Source organism: Emydura macquarii, unplaced genomic scaffold, assembly GCF_026122565.2.
Source record: "Emydura macquarii macquarii isolate MOO-44397 ecotype Brisbane River unplaced genomic scaffold, CSIRO-AGI_Emac_v2 contig_2680, whole genome shotgun sequence".
NCBI lineage: Eukaryota > Metazoa > Chordata > Testudines > Chelidae > Emydura > Emydura macquarii.
In genome coordinates this window covers 1,506,849-1,526,824 of record NW_027132817.1, presented here as the reverse complement: position 1 = coordinate 1,526,824, position 19,976 = coordinate 1,506,849, and the positions used below count along the sequence as shown (strand labels likewise).

The 19,976-nt window shown below is 39.6% G+C and overlaps 1 protein-coding gene across 1 annotated transcript in view; it reads left to right on the top strand.

The window, feature by feature from the left end:
* BMP5 (bone morphogenetic protein 5) overlaps positions 1 to 19,976 on the top strand; it is a 72,509-nt gene that overhangs the window by 38,584 nt on the left and 13,949 nt on the right. Inside the window, exon 4 of the mRNA XM_067565535.1 lies at positions 16,943 to 17,137. Coding sequence (XP_067421636.1) covers positions 16,943 to 17,137 — 195 coding nt within the window. The remainder of the gene's footprint in view (positions 1 to 16,942; positions 17,138 to 19,976) is intronic.

The window sequence follows — 19,976 nt, the reverse complement described above, 5'->3', positions numbered from 1 at the left end:
AGCACCGACTAAAGTTATTGGTTATTTGGTTATAAAGTTATTGACGCTTCCCATTATGAGACTGTTTTATGAGACTGTTGCTTATAGCGTTGCCAAACTTTAATCATTTGGGCTGAAATATTCCATGTGAAGTATATGCCTCAGGCTTCATTTTTTGGAAAAAATCAGCAAAATTTGTTCAGCCCTTTGCTAGAAGAAGGAGAAGAATCCACAATGTTTTGCCCATGTTAAAAATGCTTACATTGGGAATCTCCATCCTGTGGAGCAAGTGCTTGAAATTACACAGAGTGATTGCCCTCGTGTCAGGGATGTGCCTTTTGCTGTTTCCATGAAATACCATCTGAATTTGGCTAAGTTATGAATCTCTGAAAAAATCTCAGTTTGGCAGCTGAATTATCCAAAGATTCTATTTGCATTGAACATGCTCCAGCCCCAGGAAGCAGGAGCTGAGTAGGACTTTCTCTGCAATTGTAGCTCCTAGCTTCTGTAGAAAAAAATAGTATGTGATCATGTAATTAACGAAGGCTTGGAAGGATTAGATTTTGATCAGTAAATGTCAGTCGATATGATTACACTGCGTGCACACACAAACAGACCAAAACTATTTCCATTGATGATAATCGAAATTTACAGATAGGCAAAATAAGAAAAATGCAGCTTGAGAACTTATTACACTTTGATTTAAGGATATTTACTTTGTATATGTTGACAATTTATGTTTTAACAGTTATAAAGCTTTAGCTTTTTGAATCTCTTTGTTTACTGCATTAAATAATTATTGTCTGACCCCTCCATGCTCTGACCCCGTCCCCCCGATTAAATTTCCCACACCTGTGAAAAATGTAAATTGATTGATAAAAATTGGAAAAATACTTAAAAATAAACATTGATATCATCCATCAAAATTATATAAAAAAAAAAATTGAATTCTTCCTAGCCTAATCATAATGCATATACTCAAGGGGGTCAAATTAGGGTTGCACGGGCAACTTTAATACTGGCATTTCTTAACTTTTGAGTGCCTACCCTGCAGTGTAAGACCAGGGTTTGAACTCAGGTTCAAGTCTAATCTCTCCCATGTACACACAAGTCATGCTAACCCAGGGCTTGGACCCAATGTCCCAAAACCTCCTGGGGGTAGACGGTCTGAGACTGAGGGTATGTCTTCACTACCGTGCTAAATCGGCATTGCTGCCATTGATGCAGCGGCATCGATTTAATGGGTCTGGCAAAGCCATGCTAAATTGAAGGGAGAACACTCTGCTCTTGACATCTGTAATTCACCTCAATGAGAAACTGAAGACATGGCAATGGGACAGTGTCTCCCGTTGATGTAGTGTAGTGTGGATGCCGCTACAAGTCAATCTAAGATATATCCACTTAAGTTATGTTATTTACCTAACTTAATTGGCATAACTTAGATTGACTTTCAGCATTAGTGTAGCACAAGCTTGAGTCAAGCCAGGACCCAGGGTTGAAGCCCTATTGCTTGATGGCTTAGACTCATCCCCACTGGACTCATGTTCTGGGAGTTCCCCAAAAGTATTCCACAATACCATGGGCTGACTTTCTTTGTCTTCTGGACAGTCAAGTTTTCCACACTGCACCATGAATGAAGTGCTAGACCAACCACATTTTGGGAGGATGCTAAGAAATCTGGGATATGGGTGGTAGGTCTCAGGCTGAATAGTTCAGTATAAATGCTGGAGCCCCAGGTTGGGACTCAGGGTTCAACAATTCCTAACCTGGGGTTACAAATGAGTGTAGATGCTCAAGGCCTAGGTTAACAAACCCACTTAGGTTCTACTAACTCTGGACTTACATTGCATAAGCCATACACTTAATGTTCTTTTAACATAGGTTTTTGTGTGTAATCATGGATATAAAACACAGTATTATGTATAAAACAGTATTCCTACTGCAGAAGAAATTTTACCTGCTTTTGTTCAGGAGGTTCATGTAAGTTGATCTTTTTAAGAGTTAAATACTCAAAAATTAAAAGTTCTTGAATACCCTATGAGAGACATTCAGTAAGAAAATTTGGAAATAAAGAGATGAAGCAATTTGTTGGTACTAACATCAAAATTGTTTGCTCAGTAAATAATGAGAAGGATTGTATAGGTAGAAAGTAACCTTTTAACTTACACATTGAAGAAATGGTATAAGTACAGCTTATCTTTATATAGCTATTACTCCTGTCTTATTCCCAAGATCAGATAACTGATAGATAATTTTTTGCATAAGTGCAAGTGCCACAGGCAGCTTTAATGTCTGTGCCTGACTTGTTTGATATTTGTGATGTTTTAGCTAAATGAAGATCTTCATTTTGAGAGGGAGTTCCCCTCTTGCCTCACTTTTGAACCTTTTCAGTCTGTTCATTCCAGAAGAGTGCCCATCTATAGACATCTTACTGAGTAAAGATTTTGGTAAAGTTCTAAGAGAGAGTCATGCTGTGCAAGATTTTAGTTTACTAATAGGAAAATCATCCTTAGTTACTCTTAGAATTTTGGTCTTAAGGCTTTAATTATTTGTGAGTTGCTTTTATTTCTGGAGCCTATTATTCTATAAACATAGACAGCTGAATGACCTGTTTGTGCACAGATGGAATACGTATTTTTACACATGACTCAGTACGTAAGAGATTTTGTTCATAAATCATGGAACCCCTCTTCCCGCCTCCCATCTATATTATATATGCATATGGGACTTGATCCGGTGTCCATTAAACTCAACGGAAAGCCTACCATTAACTTCAGTGGGCATTAGAACAGACTCCTGATCCTGTAGTGATCAAGAAAAATTCCCAGTGACTTCACCTGGAGTGCTAAGTGAGTAAGGAATGCTGGATTGGGCTGTGCACTGGTAAACATTGAGAGATTTAGGCCTGGATTCTCAGTTAAGATCCATTGGTACAGACAATTGCGCCCATGTGGAGTCCCAGTGACATAAATGGGGATCCTGCTTGAGTGGTAGGGTTCTGGCTAGGGGATCCGGATGCAGAATTGGGACTCAGAATGATCAGTTCTTTGAGGACTAAACTGTATTTATATATATTTCTATGACGCCTACTCAATCGGGCCCCAATCATGATTGAGCCTTCCAGATGCTACTGCAATACAATATTCATTAGTAATAATTTTCTGAATGTCATTTGGAGAGGAATTTTCAGGGAATTAGAAAAATGGATATTTTCCTTGAGCCATCCCTCTTGGAGATGTCTGAAAAGTAATGTTTGAATTAAAAATCAAATAACTATTTTAAAACAATAATGCATTAAGAACAAGTAGGGGGAAATGTCTGGTTATTGTAGTTTATATTTTTTCCCTTGAAAATGCTGAAAAAGTACAAACGTTCACGTGGCATTGGAATGTGTTATTTTCTTTAAGATGGTATTTGGCGTCCTTTGGTATGAAATATAGCCGTTTTTCTGTTAATGGGATATAATATAGGGAATAGTAAAAATGAAGAGTTTCATAACACATATGGAAGCTGTCAACATGTAATTTACTGTTTCCCTCGGGCTGTCATAAATTAAGGATCATGTTTTTTTATCCCCTTTTTTTTTAATGTTTGCATATATCTCCTCACCATTCTGCTGAGTCCATCCTTTTGCTGCTGAAAGCCTTTGTGATGTTTAAAATGAGGTGCTCTCTTGCACACTGATACAAGTGGGCTATTAGATGAATTCCAGTATAAAATTTATGCAGATGCAGAAACAATTGGAAAAACTTCATTTTATGCTTTTCCTGTATATTGAGCGTGTGCCCCAGAAGCCTTTAAAAATGACTTCAGTGATTCAGCACCTTTTGTTCTCATGCTTAACATTTTTATAACTGGAAGATAGCGACAGTTTGCACATAAGTTTTACTATAAGAGCATAAGAACCCACAGGAGAGGAAAAAGTATAAGTATTCCTTTTTCTGTCATGCTGTTCACTCTGTAGAGAGCTCAACATGTTCTCTCCTGAATACAAAGGAGAAAGACGATGTAGGTCTGTAACATCAGGGACTGAAAATCCACAGGGATAGCAGACTCCAGACACACAGAGCTCAACACAGCTTCAAGGAGACCTTCCAGACACTGCATCTTTCCATGCTCCTGCTGCTCTTGACTTGTTTGTCCTGTTGCTGAGCATTATGGGATTAGAATCTTAGAGCAACTTTGAAAGCGTTAAAGCTGCTTCTAGCAGTGTTTTATTATTGTGAAGATTCCCCAGGGGATTCTGTCAGTGTTTGAAATGGACATGCTCTGTAGAGCAGCTGCTCTCTAACTCTGCCTCCTTTGCATAGACTATTTTCCCAGAGGAAGGGGTATGTGTTACTGAGTTCGGAGAAGACCAGCTTGGCCTGGTACTCTCTCTCCCCTCCCCCAGCTTTGGGGTAGGTCCTGCCTCATGTGCTGCCCACAGAGAGAAAGATTGGTCACTTGTGCCATGTGCTGGGGTTGGGAGATGGTTGTGGGAAGCTTGGCCTGCCTCTTTCTCTGTCTCTCCGCACCCTCCATTTCTCCCCACCTGGGAATTGGAGGAGATCCTGCCTTCTATCGTTCCTCCAGGTGGGAGGATAACTGGGCCACTGGGACCACATGCTGCGTTGGGGCTAACCTGCTTCCGTGCAGCATGCGATGGTGGTGGAGGTGATGCTTTCATGGCAGTGTGAGCCCGGTCTTTGAATGTTCAGTGATTTTTTATTTATTTATTTATTTTTGGTCAGGTTTTCTGCCAAAGTTTTCCTGAGGCATGGAGTTCAGAGAGAGCTTTATTTGTAACACTTTATGTCTCAGCCAAATTTGAGTGGACTTTCATGGGACCAAGAAAAAACAGTTTATAGCACAAGTGGATCTTCCCACTGCAGAATACCAAAGACCTGCTGCACATAATGTAAATGTGAGAGCTTCTCAGACAAAAATGACCAGGGCCACATTGTACTGAGTGTTCCTAATACTTAGCATTCTCCCTGTCTCCTTGTGTGCCAGTGAGCAAACCTAGGCCTAGAGAGCCAGGTAGGACAGGTAATATCTTTTACTGGACCAACTTCTGTTGGTGAGAGAGGCAAATTTTCAAGTTTACACAGATAGAGAACATCAGAAGTGATTTCACAGTTATCAGCTGACATTCACTGGGCTAAATCTGAGTTCAAAATCAGCCCTGGTGCAAAATAGTTCCCAATGCAAATTCCAAATGCAAAAAATAGGAGTTTGGTTAGTTTTATTTGGAAGACTATTGCCTCTTTCAAACTCTTTCAATAGATGACTGAAGAATTCAATCTCTCCCTATTTTATCCTCTTACTGAAAATAGAGTAAGCATGCCAAGAAAGCTGAAAGACTCCCACATACCATTCACAGTTTGAGTGCATTAAATTTAAAGAATAGGTCAAATACTTAAAGGGCCATATTTTTATATGATTACAACATTTTTCTTTTAAATAATATATATCATATTGTAGTAGAATACAAACTTCCATGACTCCTCAGATGTTCATAAATTATCCAGGGAGCTAGCCTTAAAGTGCTTTTCAAATACCATTTTCAACATGTATAGATAAACCATAGAAATTATGTAAAATAAATGTTGCTGATCTGACTTAAGGCAACAACAGAGAGATTATCAGACGTTAAAGCTAACCTTCAACTTTGGCTTCAGCGTGGGCATGGTGTGACTTGACACAGTGGCCTGATTTTGTTGGGTTTACGCAGTGCAACACAGATTGTAAATGATCACACATTGTTCTGGACCGAGCGGGATTGTGTGCGTGTAATTTACCTGCAACAAAGGGAAAATTTTAAGATTATGTAGAACGTTATCTGTAAAAGCATATACAATATGGTATATATTAAATTCTGTAGAATTGCAGTGCTACTGATCTCCCATGAGGGAAAGTTTTATTTGTGCTGTTTAGCTTCATTGGCCAACGCTACACAGATTCTTCTGTGTGAGTGAAGTCCCCTTGAAGTCAATGCGACTGCTCTGTCATAAGGATCCTTGCAAGCATATCTCTCTGCAGGAGTAGGTCACAGAGGTCTGATTTTGGGTTCAGTAGGATTTTTGCTTGAGTACAAGGATTGTATTTGGACTTGCATTAGCAAAGTTTTTCTCAAAAGTTTCCAGTCCACCTCTTATATATTACTCCCAACAAAAAGTAAATAACAGATGTGGGATCAGAATTATATAATCAACAAACCAAAAATGACTTCTTCACCCACCCTCACTAAATTTTTCAGTTTGAACTAAAAATATATCAAAACACTACAAGAATTACCACCATACACCAAAGCAGTGGTTAATTTGTAAAATGTGTTCTGTGGCTTGTTGAACACCGTTGAAGGTAAATGAGTACTTATATTTTAAAAACAAAATGAGTGGCTTGCTGCAAGTGGATGACTCAGGACATAATAATGGCCTAGGTTGCACACATATATTTAACTAAGACAGATAGTGGCTGAAAGTTCTTGAAAATCTAATGCCTGTTGTTGACTAAAATAGTTGACTGAGTTGAACATCTTGGATACAAAGCCTAGTAAAGAAATGTGCAAGTCACAAAAATCACCACCGCAGTAGGCATCCATGTTATTCACTCTGGACAGAACTCAACTCAATCCAGACATTTGCTGTCTTAACAGAAAGGCAAAGGTTTGAATAGCAAAATGAGCTACTGTCTAAACCCAGAGGACATCTTTGCAGGTCAGAGTTGGGAGACACTTTTGTTGTGGAGGAGCTTGTAGTGCTGTTACCTCTGCTATGTCTGTTCTGTGTCTAGAGAGAGGAATTAAATCTTCATTGGTGTCAAGTTAGCACCTTTCTTGGATGATGAATTCCCTAAACATTTTTAAGTGCAATTATTCCTCAATTATAATAGATCACGATGAAAAATTAAAAGTAATGGTCATTCATTCAAATAATAAAATGTGCACTTACCCTTCATGCCAGCTGTTGAGGTTGCTTTACTGTCAGGTGGTATAAAAGCTAAAAATAAGTTTAAATGCCAAGCCAAACAAATATGTCTTGCCAAATGATCAGAACTTATATGAATAAAAAGGTAAGGAGTTCAACAGATTTGGAGTATAATGGTTTGAAAAGGCTGTAGCCTCAAAATATACATGTCAATATAGTCAGGAAACAATAAATTCTTTGGGTGTCCTCTGCATTTTACCACATTTGCGGATGTGCCAGCCAGGTGCAACCAGGACAGTGGAACTTTCTAGGAGTCATGCCTGTTAGGGCATCCCCCTCCTCCCTCCATCAACACCAGTGCTTGAGCATGTTCTGTGGCCATGGAAAGGGTGTGCTGCCTTTTGCCATCTCAATACCTTTCAACTGCCAAGTGATAGGCCTTGAACTTCCATATCTCTGAACTAAGTAGTGGATAAGTGCCTACAGCATCTTTTTGTCAATAATTTTTGTATAGCTAGGATAAGTTAGTTTCAGAAAGAAAAGTCATAGTTGATGACTAGTTCAGATATTTACCAGTTCTGACATGGCAGATTCCAATGTGAAGAAACATTGTTTAAGAGACGCATATCACGTCTAGTGCTCTGCCAGGCTTCTGACGCACGTTTGGTGCCTGAAATGCTTAGGCAAGAATCATTCGTTGACATACTGTGCTACATACATAAAGCAAATTTGCTCTTCAAGACCAGAAGGAGAGACAAAATTGATCTCAGGCTCTTCTCTTACAAGAGGCCTTGTCAACCAAGCCTCTGAGATCTAATAACTTGAAAGGATCTGAAAACAAGAACAAGAGATCTGTATTGGCTCTGACTGTTTCCGGATCTCAAGAAAGACCAACAGCAAAGGCTTCAGCTTTAACATCAAGATACAGTTCCAAGTTAACTGAGCTCCTGATAGCAAGCTCTCATATCCATTTCTGACCCTTGTGCAGTCTCCATCAGGACCACCAGGGGAGTGCACAAGGATTTAAATGTCACTACTTTTGGTGGTCCCCCACCCACCAGGCCCCTGCTGCCTCTCCGGGCTCCTCACTCATCCCCCCCCCCAGCATCCCTGGGCCCTGCTACCTCCGATGCTATTGTCTCAAACTCCCTTCTGTGCACCCCAGGTGGGCTCCAAACACTTACTAGAGGCTGTGGACGAGGAAGGGACTCAGCAGGTTTCCCCGCACGCCCGCCCTCTGGCAAAGCTGTGCTGCCAGCCCAGCTTCCCTGCTCCGGGCACCATCTAGTGAGGTGCAGTGGGAGTGCTAGCTGCAGTGCCTTTCCCAGGCACTGGGAATGTCCCCTCAGCTGCACTCAGCCCAACTCCCACCCTCACAGAAATGGGCGAGGAGGGAATCCCGGGACGGGGGGCCAAGGCAGAAGCTGGGGGCAATGGCAGAGATGATTATTGGGGAGACCTGGGCCCCTGTTTGCCCCCCTTGTGTATGCCCCTGGGGACCAGCACTGGACAGACACTAGAAGGAACTGCAAGATGTACTAGAACCATCTATCTCAGCTCCAAGGAAGAGAAAAGCTAAATTTTAAACACACAAGGAGCTCCTCAGACCATTCATATCAGGTGAATCTGAATTCTAAGAATTTAAGACTTTGGATCATGCTAAGAGTGCAGATCTGAAGAAAAGACCATCAGATCAGGTCGTGGCAGACTAACCCCATGTTGTAATGGTTACAACACCAATTCACCCAGGGCCACATCTCTTAAAGGATTGATAACATCACCTGCAAAGAGATGGGACAAAGTACTGAGCAGGAAAGATTTCCTGAATCGATACTCTCCTCTCATAAAACTCCAGTGATCTCATCTAGGAAGACTATTTTGTCTCTTTCCTTTTTTTGAATCCCAACTTCAGTGATCTTGCCAGTTGCTTCAAGATTAGATCTGTGATTGGATGCTGGGTGGGATCAGACACTCCTGGCAAAGACCCATAGGTTTTTTAAATAGAGATGTCCTCCTCTAAGTAATACTCCTCAACATCCTATGTATCAAGCAAGTAATATGATTAATTGGCAAGTCTGGCCTATGCAACTTTGGATGCCCTAGTCGTATTGACCAGTTCCTATTTATTATACTAGAACTCTGACTCTCCATTGTCAGAATATTGCCAGAACCTATGGATCATAGAGGTCCGGATCCAAAACTAGAGAACATTCTCCTTCCTTGCCTCAGCCTCTGGATGTACTTTTGGAAGATGAGTACCAGGACGGATCGCTTCAAGATGAATTCCATGTACCATGGAACTGGAAAGTGGCTCATCTGGTGATGATGATATGGGAATGGCAACAGCATCATCCCCTTCAGAGGATGTGGTTCAATTTAATGATCTGGTATAGGATGGCATCAACTTTTTAGAATTGTCGTCAGTGGTTATGGAGGAGGACATGCATCCAGTTTTTGACATTTTGGAATCTGCTGAAAAGAGTAAGGTCTTGTTTCCTATGATGGAAAGGCTCTGGCAACCAGGAAAATTCCTTTGGTGCAATCTGTCAAAAAAAAAAAAAAAAAGGGGTGGGGGGGTGGGGAGGGTATACCATATACCATGCTAAGTTATACCATATTCTGTGTGAGGGATTCTCTTGTTTTCATGTACAGACACAGGCTAACTCTTTTGAGATAGCAGGATTGCTTCAAAAATATAGGTCACATCTTCCACCTTCTATTCAATAAATAAAGAAGGGAAAAAGTTGAACTCTCTAGGGAGAAAATTATTTTCTTCAGCTTCCTTAAAATGCATGTAATAAACTATAAAGTGATTATGGCTAGGTATCAGTTTCAACTATGGGAGAAGATATTAATCTTCACCAAACATCTCCCAGATTATCAGAAAAAGCTAACAACAGCTCTCATTAAAGGCCAAAATGTGGCCAAAACCCTTAAGGCATCCTTTGATTCAAAAACTATCTGGAGACACTCTTGGTTACGATAATATTTTCTTCCCATGGAAACAAAATCTAAAATGAGGACTTACCCTTAAAGGAGATGGACTATTTAATAAGAAGACCAATGAGATACTAGAAAAGATGAGAGACATCGGTCCACAGTAAATCTCTGAGGCTACTGCCTCCTCATCGATGAAGAGCAGTTATGCCTGTGTTGAAGTATCACAGGGAATGTGTTCCACCCATTTCATCTTTGTCTTATTATAATCCAAGAAGGCAGATAGTACCAACACCAATAATAACAGCAAGCATTCTTGCAAACACAGGAGAGGAAGAAATCCTACAAATCCTAGATGAGGACAAAGAATTCTTCAGCCACGTTCTCCCTACAGAATGTCAGGCTGCAGGTTTAATGTAACAATCGAGAGTTTGAACCAATTTCAGAGAACCCTACCCACATTTTTGGAGACCATCTGTCCTAATTTTATGATTCATGGACAACTATCACCTTGGACATACGAGTTTTAGACACAGTGGTGGAAGGTTATTCCATCCAATTCTAAACCCTTCTGGCATGCAATCTCCCCTCCCTCACTCCTTTCCTATGAGAGATTGTTAAGAGCAAGTACAAACTGTTCTGCATGCAGGGGCTGTAGAAGTATCTTTCATTTACAGAAGCAAGGGGTTCTACTCTTGTTACTTTCTAATCTTGAAGAAAAATTGAGGTCTCAGGCCAATTTTGGATCTCAGGGCTCTAAACAGATGCATCTGGAAGTTTTAATTCAGAATGATATCTCTGGCTTTGATTATTCCCTCCCTTAACCCTGGATTGGTTTGTTTCTCTTGACCTCAAAGATGCATATTTCCACATCCCCATAGAACCATCTCACCACAAATATACACATTTTGTGCTTGGTTTGGATCATTTCAGTATAGAACCATTTGGCCTCTCCAACCATGCCCAGGGCTTTTATCAAATACTGGCTCAGTAGCAGCACACTTAAGGAGACAAGGGATCTTTGTCGTCCCTTAGTTAGATGATTGGCTGCTCAAGGCCTCATCTGAAAAGGAGTTAAACAAAGCCATTCAGGTCACTTGTTCTCTGTTTGAAACCATAGGTCTTCTCATACACAAAGAGAAGTCTTTTCTGATTTACATCAGAAAATATTCCTTTCACTGAGGGATCCTCAACTCCATAAGAGAGATGGTTTTGAAACTAAAGACCACCACAGAGAGACTACTGCTACAACCCTCTCAGAAGATAATATATTTCCTAGAGTTATTGAGCTTCATGGTATCCACAACATATGTGACCTCATATACTGGACTCAGAATGAGGCCACTTCAGCACTAGCTATTAAAGAACTTCAAACTCAGAATGCTCAAAATACTCACTGTTCCAGAAAGATTTTTCTCTCGAACATGGTGACTGAAACTGCAAAATGTCCTCACGGGAGTATTGTTCAACCCACTTCCCCCTTTGCAAATGTTCACCACAGATGAGTCCAGAATAGGCTGGGGAAAACACCTTTTTAACCTTTTCATTTGAGGTCTTTGGAACAATAAGGAATCCTCGCTACACATAAATGCGTTAGAACTGAGGGCCATTCATCTGGTTTTCAAGGCGTTTCTTCTAGAGATTCAGGATGTGAATCTTCACATATCAGGTGGCCATGGACAACCTGTCTGCAGTGTATTGCATGAACAAACGATGAGAAATTTAATCATCTCAGCTATACAACGAGGAGACAAATCTTTGGGATTGGCGTATCCTATACAACATTTACCCAGTTGTCTTATGTGTTGTGGGACAGCGCAGTAAGTTTGCAGATTATCTGAGAAGAGATTCCTCACAGATGCATGCATGGTCTCTAAAGGACTCAGTGAATCAGAATATTTTCAGCTTTTGGGAGATTCCCGACCTAGATCTATTCACTACAAGATTCAATATGAAACGTGCTTGTGTTTGCTTGAGAACAAGCTCAGGCAACCAGTCATTGATGGAAACATTCCTCCTAGATTTGGGAATGTGTCTAATGTAAATGTATTTCTCCCAATTCCCCTAACCTTCGAAGAAAATAAAACAAGATTTGACCAGGGTGATTCTAGTTGCTCCAGTATGACAGAGACAATAGTGGTATAAGGAGTTATTCCATCTGTCCAATGGAAAATGCAAGATTTGGAAAAATCATGCTCCACTGACGTGCAGTGAATTCTTATTAATTATTCTTATAAAAAATCTTCTACCAGAAACAGTTACAATTTGAGATGGAAGAGATATGTTATCTGGGCAACTAATAGAAGTATTAACCTAATTTCTGTCCCTATGCAACTAGTTTTGGAATACTTGTTACATTTAAGGACAATGGACTTGTCTTTCACCTATATTAAAGTCCACTTAGCAGTAACAGCAGCATTCCATACTCTCACAGATGGTAAATCCATAATGCTCCAACTGACAAAAAGCTTTTTAAAAGGCTTATTGAATCTATATTCCCCAGTTTGGGATCCTATCCGGCCACGGAATTTGAACTCTCCAGTTTGTTTGAATCACTGGTGAGCTGTTCTTTGTTTCATATCTCTGTAAAGACAGCCTTTATAATAGCAGTCACTTCTCCCAGAAGTTTTAGTGAGTGGCATGCATTGATGGTGCACGCCCCGATACTACCTTTCATAAAAATAAGGTGGTTCTTGGATCAAAGCCTAAATTCCTTCCAAATATGGTTTCAGAGTTTCATATAAATCAAAATATAAATTTACCTATTTTTTTCCAAAACTTCTTACAAGTAAAGGGGAATCTAGATTATGTCCCTTAGATGTGAAGAGAGCACTCTCATTCTACCTGGATAGAACTAAGAGCTTTAGGTCTTCCCCCAAATTATTTATTTCATATGCTGGTACTTCAGCGGGTCAAGCCATTTCAGTGCAATCCCGGTCTAGACAGGTCAGACTATGTATTTTGAAGAGTGTTACAGAGCAGGTTCACACTCTCATCCTGCTTCTCTTAGAGCACATTTTACTAGAGCAATTGTGACATCTGTAGCATTCACTAAGCATATTCCCCTTATTGATAAATGGAGGACTGCTATATGGAGCTCCATGCATACTTTTATAAGACATTATGCATTGGATATAGCATCCACGTCTGCTGCACAGTTTGGCAGGGCAGTACTTCAGTCATTGTTTAGTTAGATTGTGCTCCCTTCTTCCAGTTTCTGATCCTGATTACCAAACCAACCCAAGGGCGGGAATATGTAGAGGATACTTGAAGAAGAAATGAACATTACTTACTTCTAACCAGAGTTATTTGAGATAAACTCTGCATATTCACTCTCTCCCCCCACCTTCCCACTCTTGTGGAGTCCTACTTTAGGATTAGTTCATATTCTGCTGTAGTGATTGGAAGGAACTCTGATGGCAAAGGGTGCCATGCCCTTTCTACTGCCATGACCTCAGAACAGTGAGTGATGGGGGTGGGGGAAGGATGGGTGGCACTACTACTAGAAGATTCCACCATCCCGGTTACACTTGGTCAACACATTCCCAATAGTGTGAATGTTCAGAGTCCATCCTGAAGACCTCCGGTTAGAAGTAAGTAACTGTCATTTATCTTCATTGGTATGAAAAGTGCATGCTAGCATATCAGGAAAGAGAAGGCTATGGGAGTTCTCTGGATCCTCATCCTGAAAAGTAAGTCCTGACTGCTCTTCATAGTTTTTCAAGAGTAGAAATTGGCTCTTATTCTGGCTCAATGAACTGGGTATCAGTTGATCACCAGCTCCACTTCAGTGTTGATGTTATTTTTGTGATGCTGTAAGTACATACTGTACTAAGATATGTGCTTTGAAATCTGTCAGAATTAAAGGTGCGAGATAAATGTAACTATGATCTAATTATTAATAGAAGAGTTAATTGACACCTGTGAAGCGTCAGAGAAATCAGCTCATGAGCTCTGGACAGATTCACTTAACCATTTGATGTGACTTTGTGGTGCAGATAATCAAGCCAGGTTGAGTGATGCAATAGCTTTTCGCATATATTGCTCTAATACCATATCATTGAGAACTGTGTCTCAAGAAGACCTGGACCTGCAGTCCTCCCAGTGAACTCAAGAGGGGGTTTGCTGGCATGTGGCTTAAGAACTACAGGTTTTGTCTGCAAAGAGTTGTCACAATAGAACCGTTTTCAAAATTTTGCAGAGTGAAGCTGCCTCTCTCTCTCAAGCTAATCTGTTTAGGTGTATTCAGTTTTGACTCATAACTATCCCTGCCACCAGCCCTTCAAGACTTTTTGATAAACTAATATTGACAGACCCTGTTAAACATTAATTTATCCCCTTCCCTTGCCAGAGTAGAACACCTTCTGAAATCTGCACTACATATGAAGGTGTAGTTTGGGAGCAGTGGCTGACAAGCACGCCCATGGCACATTGGATGGCTGTAGCAACTGGGAGCTTGAGGCATGGGGTCTGTGGGATCCACAGGTTTAAAGAGTTGCAAACCTCTGTGTTCTGTGATCTGCCTGTTGTGGATTCTCTGTAAACACATTCATAGATTTTTTCCAGTAGTTTGCACAAAATTAACCTATAGGAGACAATATGACCCATAGTTTGGAGCCCCTAAATGTGTATTTTGGAAATTACCCTAATCTAGCTAATATAAAATGTAACTAGGTCTACTGGTGAAATGTGTATATTTAGATAAAATCATCTTCTGAAAGATGCAATAAAACCTAAAGCATATAATGAACCAAGGTAAGTAATGGGATTTGAAGTGTTTAGAACTAAAAAGTCAGTGTGACTTTTACCATTGGCTTGAGCAGTGATAGAATTGTGCCCTTATCCTACAGTTGAGTTGAAAAAAAATTCTTTTCCTAAAAAACTGAGTTTGGCTACTCAAAAGATCAAATAAACAGAAGGTATAGAGCCACATAAACTGCTTTTGTGTCTAAAAAAGAGTGTGGGTTATGGGCTTAGATTTTTTTTATGGTGTATATCTCTATACTTTGAATAACTAAGTAAACCTTAACTTATGGAATCTTACTGCTGAAGTCTAAAGGAAACCAAGAGGAAACTTAATAATATTAAAAGTTATTTTAGAGGGAGTTCACATGGGTTTGAAGGGTATTTTGCTTCTCACACAATATCCACCTTTGTAAATTCAGTGAACCTAGATTTAAATTTAGAGAACCTACACACATCTTTTACAGTCCTCAGTACATAAATCTAATAGGATTCCTAAAATGTCTGCCAGTAAGGTATTAATCTTTTACAGATAAAATTAAAATTCTGAAAGTCACTGGAACAAAAAGAATTCCCTCTAGAAAAGTAAAGGAAACTTGGAACTTGTGGTAAGAGGCTGGCTGGTCCATGTTGTAATGAATAGAGAATAGTCTGTACAGTTTTTCATATCTGACCTGCTACATAAGACTTAAACATGCAGAAATTAATTTTAATGTGTTATTTCACAGTAATTTAAATAGATGAAGAGACGAATTAGATAAACACAAAACTAAAAGCCACTTAAAATCAGAAGCTCAAGAAATAATTTTTTCCCTTCTAGTCAAAAAAGTAATTATCAAAATTCTTCAGAATATGTTGCCAGTTACTCTGCTCCATAACTGCTAACTTTCTCAGTTCTTCTTTTCCCTTTGCTGGGCTCTCTGTCACTGGAAACATCTTAAACCAATTTAAAGTGCTACACCTGAATAAACATGTTGTAAAAGTGTTTATGTATTGAAGTGGGTCAGTTCAAGGTATGGTATTTGGCTGGAACTTCTAATTTCTCTTTTTACTGCAAAAGGGCTGCCAGAAGGAGGAAGTCTGAGCTGAATTAATACATTTGTTACACTGGAAGTAGAATGGAAACTGCTTTAACCACAAATCAAACTGCCTCTTTCATTTACGCCAGTGATAGAGTTTTTCTAAGAAATATAGACTCTGGCACACAGCCACTGTAAGTTTGCGTTTAAAAGGAAACCTACATGCTTATTTGTTTAAGGTTTACTCCTATGATTATTTGTAAGATAATTTTCTAGTAAAATTGAGTTTAATGGCATTATACAGTACATTTGTGAGGCAGATGCTCCTTTGTTGTCCTTGTAGTTAGTTAACAAACCTTTCCAATCCGTTAGGACAATAGTTGAATGCCCTGATGCTGCCCAGACCAGGGAATACACTATTTCTTTACCAATACCTTCACATTTACAGGACCTCTGTGTCTCCCACCCCTTGCACAGCTGCAAAGCTTCATATGACACTCATTTTCTGATGGTTGAAGGGCTCTGCATAATACACGCACACACAAAAGTGTTTATGCTGCCAAAATAAATTCTGTTAAGAGTAAGGGTTTATTTGTTAAAATGTCACTGATGCAGTTACAGTGACTTGTTTTGCTTTCTTTTCTTCTAGGGAGGTTCAGTTCCTCCAATACAATAAGGTTACCACACAGTCCTGACTGAACAAATATTTTAAAGAAGTATGTACATCCCTTAGTCAATCATGTACATATTTCAAACTCTATTTTATACTTCTCTTGAAAGATTGAGTACCCAATATATATAATGACTTCACGTGAACTTGGAGTAATGCTTTACATTGTTTAAAGCGTAAATATATTTATTGTCTACAGTTCATTCCTACTGATTTGTACTGGGGAAATAGAATTCCAGATTAAACATACTTGTGATGTAAAATAAGATGACTGCATCATGTTATCCTTTCCTGAGGGTATAGAAGTTAATAGAGCTGATTTATTTATTTGCAATAGATCGGTACATATATCACTGAATTAATATGCCAGTGTTCTTTGTAGAAGGCTTAGCATACAAAGACAATATTTTCATGCAGTGGTAGACTGTGAATTGTTGAAACTTCTATAAATAAATCTGTTGAGTTCTCTGCCTTTTAGATTACATTCAGCAAAATAAAGTTAAGGTTTCTAATGTCGTAATTTCAGGATCATGGGTAAAATCCTTGCCCCGGTGAAGTTAATGGCAAAGCTCCCAATGACTTCATTTGGGACAGGATTTCACCCATGTATTTATTTGGCAACCAGAAAGAGCATAATTTGACAGTACTTATGGTATAAATTGTATGTCTGCATTATTTTATAGGTCGCAGTATCAATGTTAAATCAGCTGGCCTTATAGGAAGACATGGGCCTCAATCAAAACAGCCATTCATGGTTGCATTCTTCAAGGCAAGTGAAGTGCTTTTTCGATCTATTCGAGCAGCCAATAAAAAGAAAAATCAGAACCGCAACAAATCCAGTAGCCATCAGGACTCTTCCAGGATGCCCAGTGTTGCAGGTAAGATGAAGCAATTGTACCATCTATGCAGTAGGGTTCTCTAAGTGCAACTGCAAGATGGTACATTTCAGAAGTTAGCGACTGTGAAATAAATTTGTGCATTCCCAAGTTATTTGATCAAATTGAATAATGCAATGATAATTCAGCAGCCTCAGTCTTCTTGGTGGGTGAATTATTCACTGAGAAGTTTGACTGGGAAAAGGTGAAAGATCTAACTCGAATTAAAGAAACTATCAGTAATGAGATTGAAAATGTGTAAACTACAGCTACCAGTAGGCTAGGACTGAAATACACATCCTGCTGGGTTAAATGTTTATGTGCTGTATGAACTTTTAATATATAGAGGGTGATTGTGTAAATGGAGGCATATCACGAAATAATTTATTGACCACAATTAATTCCAGACACCTGATAGAACAAACAACCACCTGGAACTTCCTCCTATGCATTAGTGTGGACTACATGAATTTTTCAACACCTTTCAAGTAAATAAGAGTTCAACACCAGGGGAAATCTGGGGTACCTAAAACAACTAATGGATTGCACTCATAGATAGCTTTTCTCTGTAAGACATGACATGGAATAGAGTTTTCACATAAAAATCATTTAAGTGGCTTATCAAAATGTTCAAATTTGCCACATTTGGAATAAGAAGTCCTTTAATTATCTGCATAGCCTGTACTCTGCTATTTGCAAGAAGGAATTTTAGTTGGGATGGCTCACCTGCAATGGTTCAAACACTGAAAAAGTATGCACTAGGCAGTGGCTACTGTCTGCAGCCAGGGGAACTGGAGATCAGTGCTCACTTCCCTTTGGCTCCAGCAGGGACCCCAGTGTCTAGGGACCCAGGCAGAGCGCTTTGTTCTCTGCTGGAGCCGAGAGAGGAGAGTGCTGATCTCCCCTCCTTCTGGCTCCAGCAGGGACCCTAGCATCTAGGACCCAGGCAGAGCGCTTTGCTGTGCTCCCTGCTACAGTCAGTCATAGGGGAGCATTGATCTCCCATCCTCTTGGATTCAGCAAGGAGCCTGCACGGGTCTTGTAGCCCTGCGGAAACATGCTCCACTTGGGTCCTTAGGCAGCGGCTCCCTTCTGCAGCCTGTGGGAGGGGAGCATCGGGCCACTATGAAAGAACTTGTGGGCCATGGGTTGGGAACCGCTGGTTTAGAGGAATATGAAGAACTTGTTTGTAGTTCAAGATCTGCCTGCTTTTTGAAGGAATCTTTTTCCTTTTTTGGGGACAGGACATGAAGATCCAAATATATATCTTTTTAGAGGATACCATATATAAGTACATTACTAGTGGATCAAGAATTTCTCTTGAAAGCTGCTGCCAGCTTCTCAAACATGTCCATTACATAAGTAAGTTAGTGCCCTGGAATGTACTCTTGTGGACAGAATTCAGCCTTCAAGTGACATTTATTTGTGGAGACCAGTACAAGCCCTATGCACCACTTAGGTCCCAATCAGACCCTAAAAATAGCAGGTTAAGTGGGTCTTAAGCAGTGTATAAGCCTTGTGCTGACTCTTTGTTCAAGGATGGATTTCACCTTTATTGAGTGCAAACTGCTGCTGAGTTGACACACAAAGTGATGATCACTTGAGATTGGCTGTCATAGTCTTTTTGAGGCAAATACTCTGTCAGGGCTATGAAGATCTACCATGTGATCTACAGGATCCAAAACTTGCTTTTAGGGAATAAATAAATGTCACAGCCCATAAAATGCCACAGGAAAAAAAAGGCTCTGTCAATAGCAGCTATTATTAATACCTGTCATCGTGGTGCTGGGTTTTACTTGTATGTAAAATATAAATAAAACATTGTGCTGTCCGCTGGAGCGGGGCTTGTTCCTCTTTGTCCCAATCTACATGGAGGAATTGGAGCACAAATTATCCTATGAGTGAGGCAGCAGAGAGAGCACACACATCTTTTCATTGTGCTCAGAGGTTGAGAACTCTACAGCCCCGCCTTTGAAAAGCCTCCTATTGTTATATTTAAAAGCACCTGCAAGTTGTTAAGATTTAGTGGTACTTTACTTATAATTGCTCTCCTGCCTGTCTCTTTTGGGTATTGTAAAGTTCTCTCATTTACTGTTTGAATGATCTCAGGAACAACTCACCTGCAAGAGCACTTTATAAGCCAAGAAAGAATCAGACGGGGAGCAATTATAAATAAATAAAACAGAGGGGACAGTTTTAAATTATTACTGGTGGAAGGAAAAAAAAAATCTATTTACTGTTGCTTTACATCAGAAAAACACATTTGGTTGTTTAATAACACATTTACTAAGAAATCACTCTTCATTATGGATCTAAATGCATTTAGAATTTCAAAAAGGGACAATCCATTGAGGTTTAAAAACCTATTAAAAATCATATTCTAAACCTGCTAACAAATTCAAACCTGGTATTAGCAGTGTAACCCATTGTGTCAAGTCAGTGGAGTTTTGCCTACCTACACTAGATGTGAATCTGTCAAAATCCAATGACTTTAATAGAAGGAGTTGCACCTATTCAGACCAGGTCTTTGTTTGTATCTCTGTGTGTATAATTGCAAAATGGTCAGGACTGGCTCTAAAGGAACCGTTCCTTCCCAGAAAATAATATTTGCCACAGAAAGAAGCATTTTCCTGTTAGCATAAAATGGCTTTGAATTAGTTGACATAAACAGATTTTTTTAAAGAAACATAGTCAGATATATTCATTTGGAATGACTTCAAAGAAGCAATCACGGATTTCTAGGGTGAATAGTACTTCATACATAAATTATATATAAAAACCATTGCTGCATATTTCCCAGAACATTTTTACTGATTCTGATCGTGATCATGCAGTCATATAG